Source organism: Gekko japonicus, unplaced genomic scaffold (assembly GCF_001447785.1).
Source record: "Gekko japonicus isolate JY-2015 unplaced genomic scaffold, Gekko_japonicus_V1.1 scaffold126, whole genome shotgun sequence".
Lineage (NCBI taxonomy): Eukaryota > Metazoa > Chordata > Lepidosauria > Squamata > Gekkonidae > Gekko > Gekko japonicus.
Window position 1 is genome coordinate 530,547 of NW_015162477.1, and position 22,893 is coordinate 553,439.

General features: G+C 39.9%; 1 protein-coding gene across 1 annotated transcript in view; it reads right to left on the reverse strand.

Annotated features, from left to right (window-relative positions):
* FBN2 (fibrillin 2) overlaps positions 1-22,893 on the reverse strand; it is a 255,889-nt gene that overhangs the window by 193,164 nt on the left and 39,832 nt on the right. The window contains exons 6-7 of the mRNA XM_015405784.1: positions 22,604-22,801; positions 11,774-11,899 (exon numbers count right to left, since the gene is read on the reverse strand). Coding sequence (XP_015261270.1) covers positions 11,774-11,899; positions 22,604-22,801 — 324 coding nt within the window. The remainder of the gene's footprint in view (positions 1-11,773; positions 11,900-22,603; positions 22,802-22,893) is intronic.

Sequence of the window (22,893 nt, forward strand, 5' to 3'; positions counted from 1 at the left end):
ATGACTCTTATTTTCCAACTAGTTATACTCCCCCCAATTCAGATCAGGAGTGCATGGGAACAAAGAAGGGGTTCAATCATTCCACTTCATGATGATTCTGCATCTTTAAACAACCTTCTTTGCATTGGATTGAAAAGATGTGGGTGGTCTGAATGGGTGAAATTGTGGATGGGTGAAAGAATGAAACCCCCTCTTCGTTCTCTGTGCAACCCTGATCTAAACCAAGGCAGTATGGCTGCAATTTAGATTGAAAAAGGCTGGGAAGGTCTCCCAGCTGCATATGGCTGCAATTTAGCTGCAAAAACGCTGGAAATCACAGATCTCCTGAAGTCCCTTCCATTTTAACTCATAGACCCCCCCCAATAACTCAGTTGCCTGGGTATCTTAGGACATTTAGCTGATGGCACTTTCAGTAGCCCAGCAGCCAAGCTTCATCCTCCAGATGTCTGATAAACCATGTCTGGTTATTTTCTTGAGATTGTATTTATTTATGATACTTTTCTTCTGAAAATTTATTATTTTACAGCATTTTATCCCACTGTTTCTCCAAGGGGCTCAGAGCCCAATATTCCATTTTCTCTTCGCAACAATCCAATGAGGTAGAACAGTTAGATTCAAGTCCAGTAGCACTTTAAAACCATATATTTAAGGACTTTAGAGGCCAACAAGAGTTTCAGGGACCTTTGACTCTTGAAAGCTTATACTCTGAAACCCCTGTTGGTCACTAAGGTGCTACTGGACTAAAATCTAACTGTTCTGCTGCAGACCAGTGAGGATGATTAGGCTGAGAGAGAATGAAAGTACCAAGGTTCATGGCAAGCAGTGATTTGATAAAGACACATAAAATTGCTTACAACCAATAATGAAAACACAACCAATAATGAATCAATAACAATGGGATAATAAAATAACAGTTTTCCTCAATGTGCCTTTACTGATGAAGATGACAGAAGTCTATTAGTAATGTAGTGGAGTAAAATAAGTATTTAGATGTCTTCAGATGTTAGAAACTGAAAATCATCCATTAAAACCAGACAAGAGAAAATTCTGGACATTTCTCTTACACATTCTTCAAAATAGTATCCAATTTGGAATAGAGATGAGAGCTTTTATCCACAAAATACTCTGCAAAATGATGTGACTAAAGGCTGTAGGGTGAATCTCAGTAAAACTCTACTGAACTGAATAGTGACAGAGAAAAAAAGATCTCTTAATTGTCTCTAAGCCATGTCTCATCAGATTTATCACAAAATTTCTTCCATGTGCACTACTGCCTCACCACCCACAGCTCTACAGCAAATCATAGAGATTCTTGAGGTCTGGCCAGTAGGAGCTATTCCAAGAGCCCAATGGGAATTTGATAGTCAATATAGCAGTGTTAGACATCTTAAGAACATGTAGATGTATTAGCTTTCAAGTGCACGCTACACTAACTGGCCTTCACCACTGTGAAACCAGCCTTAACTAGATAGTGATCTAACCATGATCAAATAGTCAACAATGACTCAAATTACTCACAGAGCATCCCCTCTTGGCCAGAATGGAAAACAAATCTGTGACCTGCCTCACAAGTTGGGTCGACCCATGGGACAGGCCCATGATTTCTATGACAGCCATGAAATCCTGAGCTGCAGTTGTTAACTATGGTAAAGTACCCCAGAACAATACAGTAGAGTTCATCAGCACCATGACTGTCCACTGCACATGTTCAGGGAGGGAGACTTCTAGGTAGGTAGTGCAGAAGTCAGAACACTGTTACATAGCAGAAATTCAAACTCTGCCTATTGATCCAGGCTTGTACAGAATAGCTAAGCAGTTCACAATTTAATTTTTAAATGTAATCCTTGTGCTACTATGTGGTAAAATAAACAATGTAAATCAACATACATGAAAATTAAATGAATGTTTCATTGCATCAGTCTCATCCAAGACTTGGAAAGTTAAACTACAAGTGATTAAGATGATGCATCACACAGTTATCAAGTATCATTAAAATCTGCCTCCATTCCTGAGGACTGGAAGGTAGCTAATGTCACCCACATCTTTAAAAAGGGTTCCAGAAGAGATCCGGGAAATTACAGGCCAGTCAGTCTGACGTTGATACCAGGTAAGTTGGTGGAAACCGTTATTAACAAGAGAATTAGTAGGCACACTGATGAACAAAAACTAGTGAGGAAGACTTAGCATGAGTTCTGTAAGGGAAGATCTTGTCTCACTAACCTGTTAGTGTTCTTTGGGGGGGTGAACAAACATGTAGACAAGGGGGACCCAATAGATGTTGTTTACCTTTTTTGATGAGGCCTGAGACATCTGGGGTTGAAGTGACATCTTGAAAAGTTCGAAGACAGGCAGCCCTATTTTTACGAGCCTGTTTCACAAATTTGGAACAATGGGCTCTATCCCAAACAAAACAAACACAATTCATGTCCATCTGTAGAGGGAAGTTTGGACTTACAGCCTTTACACCATTTGAAGAAAACAGTTCCTTCCATGCGCCACCAGTCCAGGGAGAAAAGAAGCGGGGTAGGGAAGGGGAGGCCAAAGACAGAGACTCACGATTATATGATCAAATTTTTTTTGTTTGTTTTCCAGACAATGAAGACAAGGGGGAAAGGCAGAGGGGACAACACATAAAGAAAAAAGGAAGAAGACTATCAACAACTGAGGAAATCAGGCAGTGAGGTGCAAACAGCCAGCAGTTAGAAAGGAACTGATAGGGTGACGGCTTTCTCCTTAACTCCAGGCATGCGCAGTTGATGCCTGCTACCTAGAGTGGAGGAAAAAGCCCACCAAAAAGGCTATGGATTGGCTCTAGAAGCTTCTGAGGTCGAGTCCAGTGCGAGCACAGCACCCAAGTACCCATGAAGAAGATCAATAGGATGTTTTGGAAGTTATTCATTCATAAGGTCGCCTTAAGTCGGAAGTGACTGATAGTACTTAACACACATGCACAAAGATTTTAAAGGCTGAGATAAATTTTAAATCATTTAAATGTTGCTACTTTTCCTGGGTTTTTAAAAACTGATTAATAATTTCACTAATAACTAAACAAATATAATTAATTAATCAATTTCAGAATACTATAATAAACTGAAAACTTTGGGAATAAAATGAAACAGTGAAGAGTACAAACTTTAATTACCCTATGAATCCATAAGAAAAAGACCAGGGTACTTGTTCTATTAAGTTATGGTAGGTTTTGTGCACTCAAATCATTTAAACAATTTTGGTCAGCAAGGTATTGACAGTGTAATGTGAACATTTATTCACATTACTGCCAGAAAAAAGGTTTTCTTCAAGCAAGCTGAAGCACATCTGGTTCTTGAAGTCTAAAAGGTGAAAAAGAAACTAAAATTGCATGACTACTAGTTTATTTTCTTTTTCAACAAAATTGGTTAGTTAATGTTAAAGTCATACCACTCCTGTTAAAAACTGGCATCTCGCCTAGGCAAGACTTTTGCCCCTTTGTAATGTTTGATCTGGCTTTACATACTGGAGGAAGGGAAGGGAGTGGGTAGAGTGCTTGCTGGTGAGATCACTTCTGTTAAAAAATTAAATAAAATCCAGATTAAAACAAAGAATCTTTTATTGACTGAGTATGGTGTGTAAATGCGTGCATGTTGAGAGAGAAATCAATTGTGAAAGAAACTACTGAAATTTACCATCACATCCACATTACAGAAGTTATGGTACAGAGAAATTGCACTTAATCTTTGAGATATCGCTACAAATAGCCTACAAAAAAGGAGCTAATAAGAAAGCAGATATTCTTTACTATCTCTATAGAAATTTGCATTTGAAGCAGGTTCTGCAGATTATGATGTGAAAGAATTCTGTCCAATGAATAAATACCCTTAGACGTAGAGATGGGCATGGACTAAAAAAGGCAGTTCAGTTCGACTCAACCCTGAACCAAACAGACCTCACATGGACTGAACTGGTCCGGTAAGTGTGGCTCCCCCTTCCTCCCGGCTGTGGCAAGCTGCAGCCAGGAAAAAGGGAAGGGGGATCGCCCAGGAAGAGGCTTCCCTTCCTCCTTTCTCCCAGTCATGGCAAGTCACAGTCAGGAGAAAGGGGGGGATCTCATGGGAAGGGGCTTCATTTAACCCTTTAGTTTTGCTCCCCTCCCTTTGAAGCAGTGGGGGATGAAACCAAAGGATTAAATGGCTGTGAGCCATTTAAACCCAACAGCTGAGCTGCAGACGCCTCCACACAGCTGTTAAGTTTAAATGGCATTTAGTAAGAGTACTAAATGATGAACCTTTTACTCTCATATTGGAGAGTACAGAAGAATGAGAACCATCATACTGAGTTTGGAAGTAAAACAGACCTTAACTTTATTATGCATCCAAACTGCTTAGTATTGTAAAAAAATGTTATCTGGCACTGATGGGGAACAGGAATTGCCAGTTTGTTTGTAAATGTGGTGAATACTAAAGCTTATTGCTCTCCAACCCTGAGGAACTGGGAGCAACAGCCCCCACCCTACTGGGAACACAGAGAGACATCCCCCACATCTGAAAAGAACTTTCCCTCCCGCTCCCCCAGCTACAGAGATGTTCCACAAAGCAGGCAGAGAAGCAGGCCAGCTTCCTTAGAGCCCTCAAGCAAAGCTGGCTTGTAACAGTTTGAAGCAAGGTGAGGGGGAAGGAGGCACCTGAGGATGACATCAGCTTGTATTACCAGCTGTCAAAAGCCCAGTAATGGATGGACTCATCTTGCTAGAGAGCTGAGGACATGGGAGTAAGACACACACATGCCCAAAGATATCTGAACAGGGCCTTCTACAGGTGCCACCTTGCAAAAGGGCAAGATCGACAACTGCCTGTACACAGACATTCGCTGTAGTTGACCCCAGCTTGTGGAATGGCTTGGCTCAAGGGGTTGGAAAACCTCCCATTCTTCTGGCTTTCTGCAAACTGTGTAAACAGGAACTGTTCAGGAGGGCATTTTTATAAAAGAATGTGGTGGTGGACAGAGCCATCAAGGGGGGGGGGGCTTGCCCTCTGGGTGAGTCTGCTGAACTAAGCAGACAGTGTCCCAAGAGATGGAAGCATTCAACCACCCTGCTTGGTATGGAAGAAAGGAAGATAATGTGTGGCATAAGGCACAAGCTGACTGAGGCCTGTGCCTGCTGCCCCCTACTCAGTTGCAGTTTGATGCCCACAGCTAAGAAGACACAGGCCCCTTTCACATTACCATTCTAAACTGGATGTTATCTATTGCTGGCTCAGTTCTGAGTAAAGTGATACAGGGATGAAAGTTTCATACAGCAAATTTCATTCCATTAATGAGCCATTTTTGAAGTGATCTGGCCTTTTCAAACAGTACTAAGCTTTCCCCCTGCCGTCTTCCTCGAACTTTTTTTTTTAAGTTCCAAGTTGAGACCTACAGCTGTAGCACTAAAGTGCTATACTGGTACTGGACTCCCATCAGAGTATTAACCAGGGCTAATCCTATTTAGCTTCTGAGATTTTCGATGTCATGCTAGCCTGAGCCATTCAGGGCTATAAAAGAATTGGGCTGCATTATAACAGAATGATTCAGGAACACGTCTGAATAGGAAGAACATGACTGTGGACTTACTGCTTATATGCATTATCTCTTGCTGTATTTTTTTCTTTCTCACACTGCATTATACTTTTACTTTAGTAATACCATTTCTTGCATTGTTTAAGAAGTGCTCAACTTAGAATGTTCAAAAAAGTCTGAGGAAGACTGCATGGGAAAAAAGTGTGTGGGGGGGAAGTATGGTACTATTAGAAGTGCTGCAGACATTTTAAGCAGCACACTACACAGCGATTCAGAAGTGCAAAGAAGAGGTGAAAATGAAAGAAAGCAGTTTATGTCAAGAACGGCTCAACCACACTTTGCTAACTGGAGGCAAATGGCTTTGTATGAAAAAGTAAATAAAATCCATTAGCAGCTGGCTGATAAAACAGTTGTGTCTGAATGACACAAAAAACACGTTAGCAACTGGCTACCAAAACGGATTACAAAGGCTGTCTGAAAGGGGCCACAGATATTCTAACATATGGTTTAAACACACATACACTGCATTATGGGGTATTTATACTTGGGTTTGTTCAAAAAATACTGGCACCATACTTAGAAGCTGTGACAATCTTCACCATGAGCTGGACACAACATGCCTCCCTTTCAATCTTCCCCCCTCTATTTTTCTTTGAATAATTTCAGGAAACAACATCTGGTTTTAATATATGTGTACTAAAAATCTGTAACAGGTCTATGAATGTGTGTCTTTAATATATTGATAATAGTGACTACTGAGGAAGGCCCTTAGGGGCCAAAACGCATTTGGTCTTCAGTTGGAAAGTGTTTACCCATCATATGCATTAGTAGTGGATAAGCTTTTATAATTCTGAACGTAGACAAAAACATTTTTTAATCAGTATAAGTTTTAACATGTGTACACCATAATAAATATTTGTACTTTTATATATATATTGTTTAGCTTAGCCCTTTCGGTTTGCAGTCCAATCCTGGGTTTAGAGTCTCCCCCCCCCTCCCCCCCCCCCCAGTTTTTGGCATACATAAGTCTGCCAGAAGGTCTTCCATTAAGGCTCTGACTCAGATATTCTTCACTTCAACGAAGTTCTGTATGCCTTAAACAATACTCTACCTCTGCTCCTTATTGGCTGCAACTGTGCAGCCCCTAGTGGCAAAGGTGGTTCTTTGAAGAACCTTCCTTTCGTTAGCATTTGGCAATGACCGGTTGTTGAAGTGAAGAAGAATTCTTACTGCTACCTCATGGTGTTGCAGATTTGTACAGATGAAATTACATGATATAGTTAGATTTGAGTCCCATAGCACCTTAGAGACAAACAAGAGTTTACATGATATATATTTTTTGTTGTTTAGTCGCACAGTCGAGTCCGACTCTTCGCGACCCCATGGACCAGATCACGCCAGGCCTTCCTGTCTTCCGCCGTCCTCTGAAGTTTGCTCAATTTCATGTTCGTTGCATCTATGACACTGTCTAACCATCTCATCCTTTGCCGTCCCCGTCTTCTTTGACCTTCAATCTTTCCCAGCATCAGGGTCTTCTCCAGTGAGTGCTCCCTTCTCATTTGCTGGCCAAAGTATTTGAGCTTCAGTTTCATTATCTGGCCTTCCAGGGAACAGTCAGGGTTGATTACTTTTAGGATTGACTGATTTGATCTTCTTGCAGTCCAAGGGACTCTCAAGAGTCTTCTCCAGCACCATAGTTCAAAAGAATCTATTCTTCGGCGCTCGGCCTTCCTTATAGTCCAACTCTCACAGCCATACATTACTACTGGGAAATTCCATGACTTCCCCTTCTATTTGCCAAGGAGTGATGGGGCCGGATGCCATGATCTTAGTTTTTGTTGTTGTTGAGCTTCAAGCCCACTTTTGTGCTCTCCTCTTTTACCCTGAGCAAGAGGCTCTTTAGGTCCTCTTCACTTTCTGCCATTAGAGTGGTATCGTCTGCATATCTGAGGTTGTTGATCTTTTCCCCAGCAATCTTAATTAATTAAATGATATATTTTATGATATATTAAATGATATATTTATCTATAATTATACTTTGCGTAACAGTACTTTATGCAAGAATGTAAAGTTATATTATTGTATTTTATCAATCAAATGCTCACACTTAAATTGGCATTCTATTTAAGTAGACCTCCACTGGGATACAGAGGCTGCTTCTATTTCCACTAAGATGTTGGAGGCTTTCTTTCATCTTCCCAGAGACTGCCATGACAGGCAACAGTTAAAAGGGAATGTATGCTGGAGGACCAAGAAAATTCTCTTTTGTGGAAGCTAAGCACTGATGCTCAAATCATACAATCATATTTCTTTGATTAGGCAAAATCTGAGCAGAACGTAGCTGTGGGGAATCTGGCTCTTTATTAATTACCTCACTAGGCACTCGGTTGCCACTAGCATAATCTTGAAAAGGTTAAAAAAAAGAGGCTTGCCTGCCACGTTCAAGGTCATTGAATTCTAAACATACAGGAATAATTATTCTATAGGTATAACTGCAAATATATATTTTAAAGTATATTTACATGGTTCACTAGACTTTCCAGGGCTCAATCCATGTGTAATGAGGAATATTCTTAGGTTTTTGGTATTCACATTACTGTACGTTAAAACATGTAATATCTTGTTTTTCTAGCTGGTTCATGCCAAGAACAGGTAATGTCTGCTACAATTTCAGGACTTGCCCTGTCTGTAGACTGAACATTTTTAATGTTTTAATGTTCAGTCTCACATAATTTTCTTTAATGTAAGTTAATGTATGTTTTCTGCAAGTTGTATGTAGTGCATTCACTTTTTCTGCAGGAATATACACTGTAGAACTATTCACAAAGATAAATAACATACCATAACTTATTTCATTGTGAAAAGCTACACAGTCTCAATCACATATCATCACACATAAGTTATGTGATAACAGAACTTCCAATATATTTCTTCTTATCTGACCCTAGGTTCTAGCATTCTTCTCACAGGACATTTATGACAGGAACTAAAGGCAGTGCTGGGTCAACAGCTACAAACATTTTATAAATAAATAATGCATTGTCACAGTCTGCGGTCAAGATGCAGCAAGACAGGCTCAGGTAAGACCGAAAGCATTCACTTGACTTTTTTATGCAACTTTTTTGGGGATCCACTGGAAAAACTGTGTTCAGCACACCCCGTATCAGCTTCATCACACAGTAAAGCTGGGAAATACAGGCAAGGATGCTTAGAAGATATTACACAGTTCAGTAAGACACCAGCACAAACCAGTTTTTGAAATTGCCACGAATGTCAGAGCTTCATAGGACTGAGCTATTAAATCAACACTATGTTTTGAAGAAGAGTCTTCTGTATAGCAAATAATTTCTACAGATGACTTCCTTGTGAACGTTATCAATGAGAATTGTGTTATTTTAGTTGATTTCCCTTTTAAGATGAAGTAATATGTTTAGGTTCATTTAGCTCTTGTCATCAATACAATTTGTTTCACGTTAAACATTACATGTGTAAAGCTGTTGCCTACAAATCAACTGATATATGAAGATAACATTGGAAATGAAAGTACAGAAAAAATAGCACTGTACTACAACATAAAAAGCAAGATATAAACTCTGTCTCAGAAACAAAAGGAAAGTGCTAAGATTTTAATAGAAAATTGAATGTGGGAAAGGCATTTTATCTTCTGTTCGCTAGTAATAATTACCTTGTCATTCATGTAGGCTTTTGTAGCATGCATGTGAGGGCTTTTTTGTTCATTTCAGAGAAAGAGTTGTACTACACATGCATTTCTTACCCAAGTTAAGGCTTACGAGAAAAATACCCAAACTGAAATAAAGTTACATATACTAATAATTTTTTTTAAAAGCAACATTCCATTGTATAGCACAAAAGCCAAGAACACAGAAACACTTACTTTGTCTATGTAATATCCGTACTCTGTGCAGTTATATTTAGAAAGTACAGCTGTCTTCACCTCATTTTTTTCTACTGCTATTATGAAAACAGTATGTCCTCAGATTTTTACTCAGTAAAGACAGAAGGGTTTTTCATGGAGAAAATATACAATACTTCTTTATTTACTACCACAACCTTTATTATTTATTCCATAGCTGATTTATTTATGATATCATTCCAAGTAAATACTTTTACAGTTTTGTACAAAATGTTTTTTCCTTCATTTATTAAAAGTGAAGTTGAGTCATATCAAATATAGATATTTCTCGCATTTCTGTTACATTTAATTAGTTTTATCCATAGTTACAAATCTATTATTTACAATATAGAATAACAGCAAAGAACAACTTTAGGGAACATTACAGATATATATGAAAATATCTTAGCCCTGTTACAGTGGTCCCTTTCCCAGGACCGTATCTGGGGAAAGATTGGGAATGAAAGCCCCCTGTTGGATTTTCCTTTAGTGGGTTTATTAAAAATGAATAAAAAATTAAATGCATACATCCTACACTAGTAAGCTAATAAGTGTTAATAGATAATTCACATATACACAAACACATGTGTTTATATGTCAGGCAACCATATTATGTTACCATGCTGTTCTGAAGGAACAGAGTATTCCTTGTGCTGAAGGAGTATTCCTCAATCAAAAGGACTGAGATTTTGGGCCTTATAATTAATAGTAGAAGATGATGCCCAGAGGAAGTGGTTGAACTAAGGCAAAGTTTCCAGAAATTTTCCAAGATGCTTATACAGACATCTGGGAAGGAATTCAAAATCTATCCCATTCTTCTGGAATTGTTGAATGGACTGGAAGCAGGTAGAAAGCCTTGGCAAATTTTCAGCAAGTGAACAATGAAGGCGACGGAGGCAAGGGTAAGAACCAAGATGTTTGAAGAACCAAGATGTATGAAACTGGGACTACAGAAGAAAACTAAACTCTAATATCATTACAAAAGGAACTCTGTCAATAATGTTGTTTACCAACTCTTAGGCCAAGTTCAGACTGGCAGTTTTCCCCGATATAGGCACATGTGAGGAACATTTCACAAGCAGATTAAAGGGGCCGTTCACACAGGCACATCTGTCCGGCATTCCCCACCCATACTCAACCCACTTTTAGCACTTGCCTCCCGGGTTTAAAAGATACCTGATGAAAGTGGTAGGAAACCCTGGAGAGCCCATTTATCCCACTTCATTCCGCTTCCCAGAAGTGTGAATGCTAACTGCTAAAAACCGGGAACAGCCCGTGTTAATAATTTTACCATCATTAGCTTCTGGCTCTGGGAAGAGAGAACAACAGTGCCACATGGAACTGGCAGCACTGATTGGGTGTACCATCTTCGAGACGACATCTTTATGGAAGATCTTGTTTGAACATCTAGAGCACTTAATAGGTTGTAATTATGTGTAACATAGTAGTGATGTTTTTATATGGTTTTAATCTGTTTTATGTGTTGGCTTTGCCTGTCTGTGAGCCGCCCTGAGCCAGTGTTGCGAGGAGGGCGAATTATAAATTGAAATTATAAATAAATAAATAAAAACAAAATGTGCGCTGGCTGTTTACGCTGACTGACCTCCTAGCCTCACTCTGGTACCAGGAGGTGCAGGTGATTGCCTTGAAGAGGGGGTAGTGATGTGGCCGGATGTGTCTATGGCCCACAGCAGCCAGATCCTGCCCTATTTGCTGCTGCGCCTATGTGCATAGGCATCTGCCGCGAGGAAAATGCCACTTACAGCCACACCTCCGGGCCAACAGTGTGAACACTCCCTCGCACCTCCTCCTGGTATGCTCCCACATCAGTCTGCGCAGTGTGACCGGGAAAACCTGTTCCGGCTCTTTTTAGTAACCCTCCCGCTTCAAACTGCCAGTCTGAATTCGGCCTTAGTCAAAGTCAGATAACTCCTTTACAGCAGGCTTGGAACTAACAAATCTGAAAGAGCTCTAGCTTCTTTAAAAATAACTATAGTTGCATGTTTACAAAACATAACCAATATAACCAGCTCTGACCACGCTTGGGGGGAGGGCAGGACAGAAATCCCATGAAATAAATAATAAATACACATTTCTCACCATTTTCCGCTGTTCCTGGGGAATAATGTAGGAAGCAAAATGGGGGTCTACAGTGGAAGGGAGACTCAGCAAAACAACAACAACAAAAAATAGTGCCTATCTTCTGAAGGCAGATAATTACCTCTGCAGCCAATCCTTGTTCTTTAATTTAAATGTGTTGTTTACACTTCTTTGAAAACCATAACCCAGCTTAAGACAGCAAACACTATCAAAGTACTTCAGATTTACCTTCACATTTCTGTGTTACTTCATTCTGTTTGTGGCCAGCAGGGCACTTGCACTCATATGAACCAACTATATTGATGCAGTTTCCCCCTTGACAGATTCCAGGGATAGCTTGACATTCATCGACATCTGCAGAAAATGGAGAGTTAAAACTGTCATGAACAATGACTGGCTCTAGGCCCTAAGCAATCCTAGAAAATAAGTCTTACCTGATTGCTACCACCACCACATACACAATATACATAAAAAGCGGCAGCAATTTCACCTCATCGCTGCCACCACATAACATGGAAAGTATTCTAACTGAAGATAACAAGAGTAAGAAGGGCCTATGGTAGTGCTTTTTAAAATATGTACTTGATCATAGTTTCACAGTTTTACATTAGAAAATCATCTGTTTGTTTCTTTAAAAAATAGATTACTTTTCCATACTCAAAGTGGCTTACAAGAATAAATGATGGTTAAAAAAACATAAATTATTTTTCTCTCCTGTTTTGAAAGTTTTTTTTTCAGAAAAAAGTTTTAAAATTAATGATTAAGTTTGTCTCAGAATCTCCCCTCTCATATAGGTGCATTGATACTTACTGTTAGTAAGAAATTGTTTATTTTTAAAAAAATTCTCCATTCTGGAGAAAGCATGAACAGTGCAAACAAGAAGAATTTACAAGTTTTTGGATGTAGTCATTTATTTAAACACAGTTTATCATAACCATTGATTGCCAAACAATTTAAGTAAATTTGCAGTAAATGTTTATATTGTGTTCCTGAAACTGTACTGAGTTTATTTAGAATAGTACAAACTCCAAATGCATAATTTAGACTGATGAAGTAAAGCCATGTGGACTCCTGCACTTCTTCCTAGAATATATATAAAGTCTGGACTATTTGAGAGACATAACACTTTAAATGAGGGTTGATTTGATCTGCTCTCTCTCTCTCTCTCTCTCTCCGTGTGTGTGTGTGTGTGTGTGTGTGTGTGTGTGTAAGTGCCATCAAGTCTCTTCCAATTTACGGAGACCCTATAAATTAATAACCTCGAAAATGTCCTATCATTAACAGCCTTCCTCAGGTTTCGTACCTAATGAGAAATATGTTATGTGCACCAGCGCACTGGAACTTGATTGCCTGAAGAAGCCCAAAGGACAGTACATTCTGCAACCATTACACATTACCAGGGGTCATTTCCTGCAGGAGCGCACAGAAGCGGAGCTCTGGCAGTAAAGAGCCCAGGGGGTGGGCACATGCAACAAGCCCCACCCCCTGCTCCCAGTAGCCCTCAGTCAGAGCAAGAAGCAGCCAGGTAAACTGCAGAGCCGCTGCAGAGCCCCCCCCCCCGGCCCCCCGATCCAAAACAGTCCAGTGGCACCTTTAAGACCAAGTTTTATTCAGGTACAAGCTCTCCCTCCTCTGTGAGGGCAGATCTTCACGTCCCCCCCCCAATAGCTAGCAATCCAAAACAGTCCAGTGGAGCCTGAGTGGTGATGTCAGGGGAGTGTGGCATATGCAAATAAGTTATGCTAATGAGTTATTCTAATGAGCTCCTGCACCTTTTTTCCTACGAAGTGACCCCTGCACATTACAGGTCAATTTTTTATATTTATCTGTGTGGTGGCTGCAAAGATAATCACTCACTGAGAAAACCTGTGGCAATGTGACACTGGAATTTATCTTGGGTGATAACAATATAATTTCAGTACATTAAAGATCCTCAACCTATCTAGTACCAATATGCCAACCACCCTGATCCTAGCACATTTACATGGCAGATATAGGCTGTGCCATAGTCCATATGGGCAAAGTATGACATTGGAAGGAAAATGTCAGTGCCACACTACACCTTCATTTCCCTGAATAGTGTTCCATTGTTTTGGCAGTATCACAATCTGAAAGCAAGAGGAAGCTTTTGAAAAAGCACATCCCTAGTTCCACTATTCCTACCACATGATGAGCTGGTTTATACATGCTAGTTCATCACCTGATGATTCCTAGGTATTTGCATATTTGAATGAGACATTAAGAAAACACAGTGTCAACATTTTCGTGTTACCATGCATAATTTCAATGAGAGCCAGTTTGGTGCAGTGGTTAGGAGCGTGGACTCTGATCTGGGAGAACCAGGTTTGATTCCTCCACATGCAGCTGCTGGTGTGACCTTGGGTCAGTCATAAGTTCTTTCAGAACTATTCTCTCAAGAGCAGTTCTCTCAAGAGCTCTCACAGCCCCACCTACCTCACAGGGTGTCTGTTGTGGGGAGGGGAAAGGAAAGGAGATTGTAAGCCGCTCTGAGACTCCTTCGGGTAGTGAAGGGTAGGGTATAAATCCAATCTATTCTTCTTCTTCTTCGAACGCAAAGGATCTGGATGGAGTCAGATCAGGTATTTAACATTATCCAATTTATGTCCTGAATAATAAAATGGTGAGAGTGTCAAGAATTACCAATCCAAGAGATTCTTGGTACAGGCCTGGCAGAGCACAAAACCTGCCACCAGCCCCTTGGACTACCCACACAGTTAGGAGCTAAGGGGCAAGCTTCTAACCTTACTGGGACTAATCAAGAAAGTCAGCCCTGCAAGGTAGGCCACTTGCAGAATAAGTTTCCACAACAATTAACCTGGTAGGTGGACTCTTAAGGTCTAAGGTACTGGAGTAGGATTGAAGCACCTGAAGCACAGAACACAGCAAGTATAATCAAAGGATATTTATTTAAGTGTGCAATAATATTTTAAAATAACATAGCAGTGAGAACTAAAACAAAGAAGCTACATTTAAGAGACTAACTACACAGTATGACATTAATTCAAAGTTACCAGACGTTACACGAGGTGAAGTCAGGCAGCAATCCATGCCTCTCCGTCTAGACAACATTTTGCCAGGCAACAGCCTGGTCCGTTCCACGATTAGCTCATTGTACCTCCTGACAGCTGAGGCTAGCTATGAACAAAGAACAGGAAAACTAACTTTGTTAAGGCCTAAGAGATGAGTGGGCTGGGGCTCAACAGCCCAATCAAAAATCAGACCATTGAAGTTATGTTGACATGAGCCTGTTACTAGCAAATGGCCCAGGAAGGGGCCACCTTATGGCAGGATGGAGAGTTATCTGCAATCTAACCCATCCCTTCATGTAGTGTGAATCACAGCACCAATCGAAAGAGTGTGGTGAAGCAGAGATGCAATGATGCTACTGTCCTGGTAAAAGAGCTGTATTAACCACCCAAAGTTGTGTTGCATTAAAAACAAGGTATTATTAATCATGTGCCGCGGGGAGCAGTGGCGCAGTGGGTAAATCCCCTGCATAACTATAACATCTGAACTGCCAAGCTTTGTCAGTTCTAGCCCCGTGCTGGTGTGAGCAACCAAGCCTTGTCCCTGGCTCATCATCTACCCAGTGATTCAAAAGCTTCGGCAAGTAGATAAATTGGGGACCACCCTTGGGAGGTGTTAGCTGCCAGTGTGACATCTGCAGCGCGACAGAGATAAAAAAGTGGAGAAATCTGTTTCTTCGGCATTCCCTGCAGTGGAGCGAATCGGCCAGGCAATGGCAGTGTGGCAGCGCGACATCGAGAGCCCTGACGTCATCAGCCAGCCAACAGAATACATGCCATCGGGACATGACTGATACAGCCTGCAGATGGATCCTCCAACCAGCTACAATGTGTGTGATTAAATATTGTATGTTGTCTTCCCTATCCCCCACGAATATATTGTTAGGCCATTGTCTCTGAGTAACTGTAAATCGCTCTGAGCCCGCATGAGTGGGAAAAAGCAATGAATAAATTGAAAGTCTTATTATTATTATGTCAGTATTTTCAATAGTTTCTTTCAGTTCTTAAATGTAAAGTACTGTGTTTAACCTTTGGCCTTGTGTTTCAACATGTACTTAATGGCACGATGGTAATTACAAGTACACCTTTCATTTGCCAATGCTGATTATTCAAATGTAGTCAACTGTATCATTAGGGCAGTAGCTAGTATTAACAATTTACAGATGTTGTTACTAGAAAATTAATGTGCAAATATCAATATACAAGTCCTCTGGTGACCTTTACTTCTACAAAAAGGGTCTCTGTTTAGCTTTCTCACAAGGGATTTCAAAGCTGAATGAGATGAAGGCATTAAATAATATTAAAAATAATTACTATGATAGCAGGAAATAAAAAGATACTAAGCTTTCCTCTCTATCTCTAAGTGAAAACATTTCCCTCTAAAGTGAAAACATTTTAATGTTGAAGAAATATTATTAAATATTTTTTCAGTTTTAGGCCAACTTATAATAATATCTGTTCAGAAAAAGGAAAGGCCAGTGACTTATGTTACTCTCCACAGCTCTATGAATGCATTTTTTCTTAAGACCTCAGAGAAGCTATTAATAGATATGCAGATGAGTGCATAAATTAGGTCTGAAATTTTGCTGGACATATCACACAACTTTACACAATGAGGGCTCTGATTCTGGCCAAGTTAAAGCTTGTGGCAAATTAATTTTTCAGTGTTTTTATAGGTCACTGCAAGTAGGTTTCTGCAAGCAGCTCTTTTAAAGCTTGTGATATTTCTCATGCCTCACTCTGAAAAGGATTGTGGCATCATTTGGCTGAGCAGAATGTTAAATCAAAACTGTATTATTTCAATTTACAAAATCCTAAAACAACCTGATAAAATACTTCTTTTATTTTCTCATACTGTCCAATTTCTAATTATTTATGCTTCTAAGGATCAAATAAGCTGCCAAAAGCTTTGAAGTCCTAACAACATCAAATAAATTAAATTGCAGGCCAAGCTGCATATTCCAAGAGGTTCAATATGCTATACATTAGGTAGAATGTTTCCATGTGTTCCTGATAATATCTGGCAAGTGAAAAAAGGCGCTTTGCCTGTGTGGACAGTTTTCTAAGTAAATGATAACTACCTATGAGATTTGAACACACACTTTTGAAAACCACTATCTGACTTCCCTTCATGATGACTGGGTAGCTTATGTGCAAGTTTAAAGATCAGAAATCCTGATAGAAATTGAGGCTTCATAAAATATGTTTAAATAAACACTGTGTAGGAGCTTAGCTTCACAGAGTTGCAGGACAAGTTTTAGCCTTTAAAAGCACGGGGAAAAAAATGTGGCGGGTGTCCATTTAACTCAGGAAAATGCTTTATGTACTTTACAAATTTAATCCTTATGGTAGTGTTTCTCCCCATATGCTAACTATGGCCCTCAGACTGGCATTTGCTGGTTGTTCCTCCAGTTAAGGTAGCACACTTGGCACTGGCTACAGCCTGTGATTCCTCTGTAGTATCTCACATGCTATGAAACAGGCTTCTTGAAGCAGAGCAGGGGTTCCCAAGATAGTGTCCATAGGCATGCCAGCCAATACCTATCCAAGTGCCCACTAAGTGTTTTAGAAAGTAGGTGGGACCAGGTGGGACCAAGCTTCTGATTGGCTATGCAGAGTTCTATCAAACATTGGTTGGACAGCGGCTGCCACCCCAGCACAAGGATCTTCACTGTGTGATTGAAGATAAGCTGCAGCAGTCATTTTGTGTCTGGCTCCACCTCTTGTGGAAGCCATTCTGTTGCAGTCATTTTGTGGCTGTGCCCACCACACTGTGTCAGAATTCCAAATGTGCCCACAGGTACAAAAAGGTTGGGTAACCCTGAAGCTGAGGGTCTGCAGCCTCTGAAGAATTTTGAGGAGGTGCTGCGAGGCCGTTTTAATGGGAGGTTGACTACAGCTGTGTATGGGGGAAGGGGGTATTACTGTACATTCTATGTTTTATTTAAAATTTGTAAGCCACCTTGAGCAACAAAAGGACGGTGGGTATAATTGTTAATAAATAAATAAAACAAATGTAAAACTGTTTATGAATTAAAATTAATGTTTCATTTATCAGTCTAGTCTAAATCTTAGGATTTGTAACCACAAATGAGATAGGATGCACCACATATATAATACATCACCAAGACTGATTTAAAACTTGCATGGCAGGCAGATCTACCAATGTAGTCATACCAGTGCTATTCCTAATAAGGGACTAAGATGGAAGACACAGAGCACTTTGCTAATTAAATGTTTTTAAAACTCAGTATTAGTGTTAGAAAACACCTTTTATCAAATTGGGTAGGATGCTGGAGAAGGGAGGTCTTGTATTGTTAAATACTGGGTTCCATAGATGAGCAGACCCTGTCTAGTGATCAGCTCAGCTTTATTAGTGATTCAGCAGATACAAGACAAAACTCCAGGGCAACAGCCCTGTTTAAATAGCATACAAACACCACACCCAACCACACCCAACTCCCAATGATAGGCTATTTACATAACATTAATTCCTCATTGGTCAACTCCAGAGTCCTGGTGGGCTATTGTTCTAGAGCTCCAAGCTCAGCCAGTCTCTGGTAGACAGTCCTGGGATGTTCCAACCCCAATACATAACACGTATAATGCAAGGACACACTCAGCCCCCCACCCCCTTCCAGATGCTTGTCAGGGAAAATTGGAACATTAGATGCCAGTAGTGAAGGTTGTGGCTTCTTCACAATGCCTCCAACTACAGTCATTCATTTTTCCAGTAAGAATGAATGACAATCAGATTGAAGGTAGATATGTAAACATAAATATATCACTTTAACACCATAAGATATTCTTGTATTAAAGTGAGCTTGAGTTTCTAGGTAAGACTTTTTTGCCAGTATACCTTCAATAAAGATGGTGCATTGATGGCTGTAAGAACCTAAGCCCATGGGGGTCCCCAGTTTTGTTATGGTTTGTTTTATATATGTGTACACCTCAGTGTGGGCCTAGCAATGATAGAAGGGGCCTGAATCAAAGTGATATCAAAAGACAGTGAATCATGCCAGAGGAGGAAAGGAACGCAGGGCAACTTCTCTATCAATCATGCTAAAAGCCCATTGTAAGAGGGCAGTTTTCCGCAAGGACCTTGGCTCCTCCTCCCAGATAATTTGATTCTAATGACCCAGATTTCCAAAACAATAAGCAATGGGACAATTCCAACAATTTCCTTCCTATCTAAATGACCAGACTGGAAGATTCTACCCCTACCCCATTATGACAAGTTTCTGAAGTTTCATACATATCCTGACTTCCAAATGTCCCAAAGAGAACATTTCTGACACTCTCAGTGCAAAAAGGGAAAGACCCCTCCTACAATAAAGACAAAGAATTTTTCAGGCTTGCTCATCCTCGAAAGATCAATGCCAACAACCCTTTCCCGTCTTCATCCCAGGCAAAAAGGTATAAAGTTACCTCTCAATCCCATTTTTTGTAGCCAGTTTTGGATTTATCCTACTTTCCCAGCCTCACAGTTGGCCCCTCATCAATCCAATCTCAACTCTCCCCTCCACTGAACTGCCACTGCTCTTCCCTCCCCCACAGCTCCTGAAGCAGCTTCTTGGCTGCCAAGGACAATCCTCCCTTCCCCCACTTCTCTTCAGGAACATGTTTGTATGTCTCCTTACTTTTACAGGTTTATTCCCCTTTTAGATTGACAGGTTTTCTAGAGAAAGGTTTTTATGCATCATTTACCACGTTGCTTTTTCTTTTCTGTGATTTTCATTGCTGCTTTTAACACTGCATATTTTCATTTGATCTCTTTTTCTATTTATAAAATAGAAAACCCATTTAAGAGTCTTTTTCCCCTCATTTTTTGAGTGTGGCAGTGCAACCTCCTCTTCCTATTCTAAGGCCTTGAAAGCCCTCTTGGGTAGAATGGACATGAGCAGAGGGCAAGTCCACCTCTTTGGACAAGGGGGTGCGCCACAGTACAGCAACTATTCCCACACCGCTATCAGCCCAAGAGGAAAACCTCAAACTAACAGGAAAGCAACAGACGGACAGACGGAAGGAAGACAAAACAAATATATTTGGATGACATTCAGTACATCAGCACTGATACATCTGTTAGCAAAATAAGAACCACACATGTTATATGAGTAAAAGAAAAGTTGAGATCCATACCATGCACAAAGCAAAACTGCTGCTTCTGCAATTCTAAATGTTTCTTTCATTAGAATTAAGAAACAATTCAGCCTGAATCTCCAATTTGAAGGTTTTGTCCATTATTATATCAAAAGGGAGGGGTTTTTTTCATTCTTCCTCAATTATAAACGAATGAAGGCCATGCATAACTATGTATTACCCAAATTTTGACTAGCGGTGGCCAGAAGAAAGCTGGAATCGATAGACTATCCCTAGTTCAGGAATGAGTTTACAGTCTATATTTGAAACTGGCCTTTCTGTCTAGCTTAATGAAAATTACAGACACTCAGCACTTTTCAGGATTTATCCCTTGTCAAAATTCTGATGTTATCTTTCTTTCTGCCCTTCATGTTTTGCTTCTTTCATTAATGATCTCAGCTGGTCAGTAGCTGAGATCCTAATTCATGTTGAGTGAAGGGTATTCAGTCCTTCCTAAAAAGCAATGTGAAATTACATACTTCAGATTTTTTTTAAAAAAAAATGTTGTTTTAAGCACTTCTTGTTCTCAGGCAAAATTACCACAGTGTTTTCAATTTTCATTGTGTAATTTCGCAACAATGTCAACTGCACATTGGATAGCTTAGAAATATTTGTCATGCTCAGTTAACTGGCAACCAAAGCTCTGAAACACTGGAGAAAAAGTCTTTCAAAAGTGCTGAAGCTGAAAAGGCAAGTGAATCCTTGGTGTAACACTAACGAAATAATTTAGAAACTGGTTTTGTTCAGGAATAACTATAGTCCAACCCTACAGTAAACCTACTGTTTTACAGTAAGACCATCATTAACTTTCATAGTTTTTATCTTCATTATGCTCCCAGCAGAAAGGAAAACATGGATAGAATATGTAGATATGGATTAATATAGTATCACCACATTAATTAAACACAAAAAACTGACAATTGAAAAGACTGCCTTGACCAGAGGCTGCAGGCCTCGACTGGACATCAGCACTAGCTGTTAACAGAGTAACAAGCTATGTTTTTCATGAAATGGTTCGGTTAATGCTGTTTCACAATGAATTCACCAATACTTCAATTAACCAAGAGGAGCTGCACATGCAACTCTCTGTAATATGTATCTCCTCAAGAAGAGAGGAGGCTCATATCACACTGAACAGAGGGAACAAAACACCCGGGAGGTAACTCTGAATATACCATACAATAAAAAGTTGTAACACTAATCAGGTAACAGTATTTTGATCAGTGTGCAGTTAAATTACACATAATTCACCTGTTTAAAAAACTGGCAGCATTTGATCTTTCTAGGTCATGCAGTTGGCTTGCTGGCTCCTCTTTGCTTATTTTCTCTGTATGTCTTTTTCCCATGAAGATGAGACCAACGAATGTTTGGAAGGACTCTCTGACTTTAGACAAAGGAAGGCCAACCAAGCCACCCTATGAATTCTACAGTATTTATATATCTAATTTCTAAGTGTGCCCCCTATCTGCAGATATGTAAATCCAGCGACTGGGGCTGTGAATGGGCATGACAAATCTTTCTACAAATCTGAAAAGGATCGTAAGATTTGCAGAAAAATGTGAAATAAAAAAATACTTTGGGGGTTTAAAAATACTGAAATGATAAAAAGAGCATATGTAGCTTTAAGCAATGGATTCCCTCAGTGGCTGTTGCTAGGCAACCACAGCATTCCAGGCTGGGTTCAGTCAGTAAAAGGCAAGGGGCTGGGGCAGGGCCTTTTCCAGGCCCATTATGGCCTTTGAGGGAGGACTTATTGGGGCCAGGCTTGACCAGGGTTGCCAGCTCCAGGTTGGGAAATTCCTGGAGATTTTGTGGTGGAGTCTGAGGAGGGCAGAGACCTCAGCTGAATATAATGCCATAGAGTTCATCCTCCAAAGCAGCCATTTTACTCAGGGGGACAAATCTCTGTTGTTTGGTTTTCAGTTGTAATTCTGGGAGATCTCCAGGTCCAACCTGGAGATTGGCAACCTAGGCCTGAAACAACCTCTGAGTGATTTGAAACCACTTGACTTGCATGATTCAACCAGGCCTGGCTGCTTGATACTGTTCAACAAGGCAAAACGACTATTATGCTATGAAATAATTTAAATGATCAGTAAATGCAAATTACAGTATGCAAAGAATACAAAATGGAGTAAATATACAATATAAAATTGTGAAAAAATGTACAAATTATGAATATATGTACAACGAAATCCCAAGTATTGGAGTAAATATGGAGTAAATATACAATACAAAAATGGAGTAAATCCAACGAAATCCCAAGTATTGGAGTAAATATGGAGTAAATATACAATACAAAATTGTGAATAAATGTACAACGAAGATCCCAAGTATTAGCTTTGTTTCAAGGATCTTCTTCTTCATGCACGTTTTTATACATTGTGAATTGTACAAATTATACATTGTGAATTGTACAATTGTGAATAAATGTACAACGAAGATCCCAAGTATTAGCTTTGTTTCAAGGATCTTCTTCTTCATGCACGTTTTTATACATGCACTTGTGTTTTCTGCGTTTCTAATCAGTCAGAATTCAATATTATTCTTAATAGAGCATAAATCTTCAGTCGGGCAACCAGTCATGGGTTTTAGACAGATCAATCTTTAACATTAAGCTTCTGCAGGAGCTCTTTATTGGTACCTCTCCAACATTTTATTTACAGTATGTGGGGCTAAATTAATTCTCTCCCAAACACGTTTGTTTCATTATTGTATCAATGCAGCCCAACAAAACCCAGAAATGTTTGATGTTTAGAATAATAGTAAGCAATATACAAAACAGTCACCTGGCTTTATTTGTTCATTCGAAGCTGTTGTAGAGGAAGAAAACATTTCAATTACAATAATCTCTTTATTTAAAAGGGCTTACCTTGACATGCACCAGTACGGATATTGGGGATGAAACCTCGGCGACATGGTTGAGGCTGAGCAGGGCACATCTCACATGGGTGGCCCCATGCACGTCCAATGGTTGCACAACAAAGTGTCTTTGTGCATACAATGCCAGTCAGCTGGCCTTGACACATCTGGTTGTTGACCTGAGTGAAACAAGGGCCTGTTCTATAATCTGGAAATGGAAGAAAATATTTTAGTGCTTGAGGACTCCATCATATGACCTCTGCCAGAATATGTATCACACACACATCAGCACTGCAACTT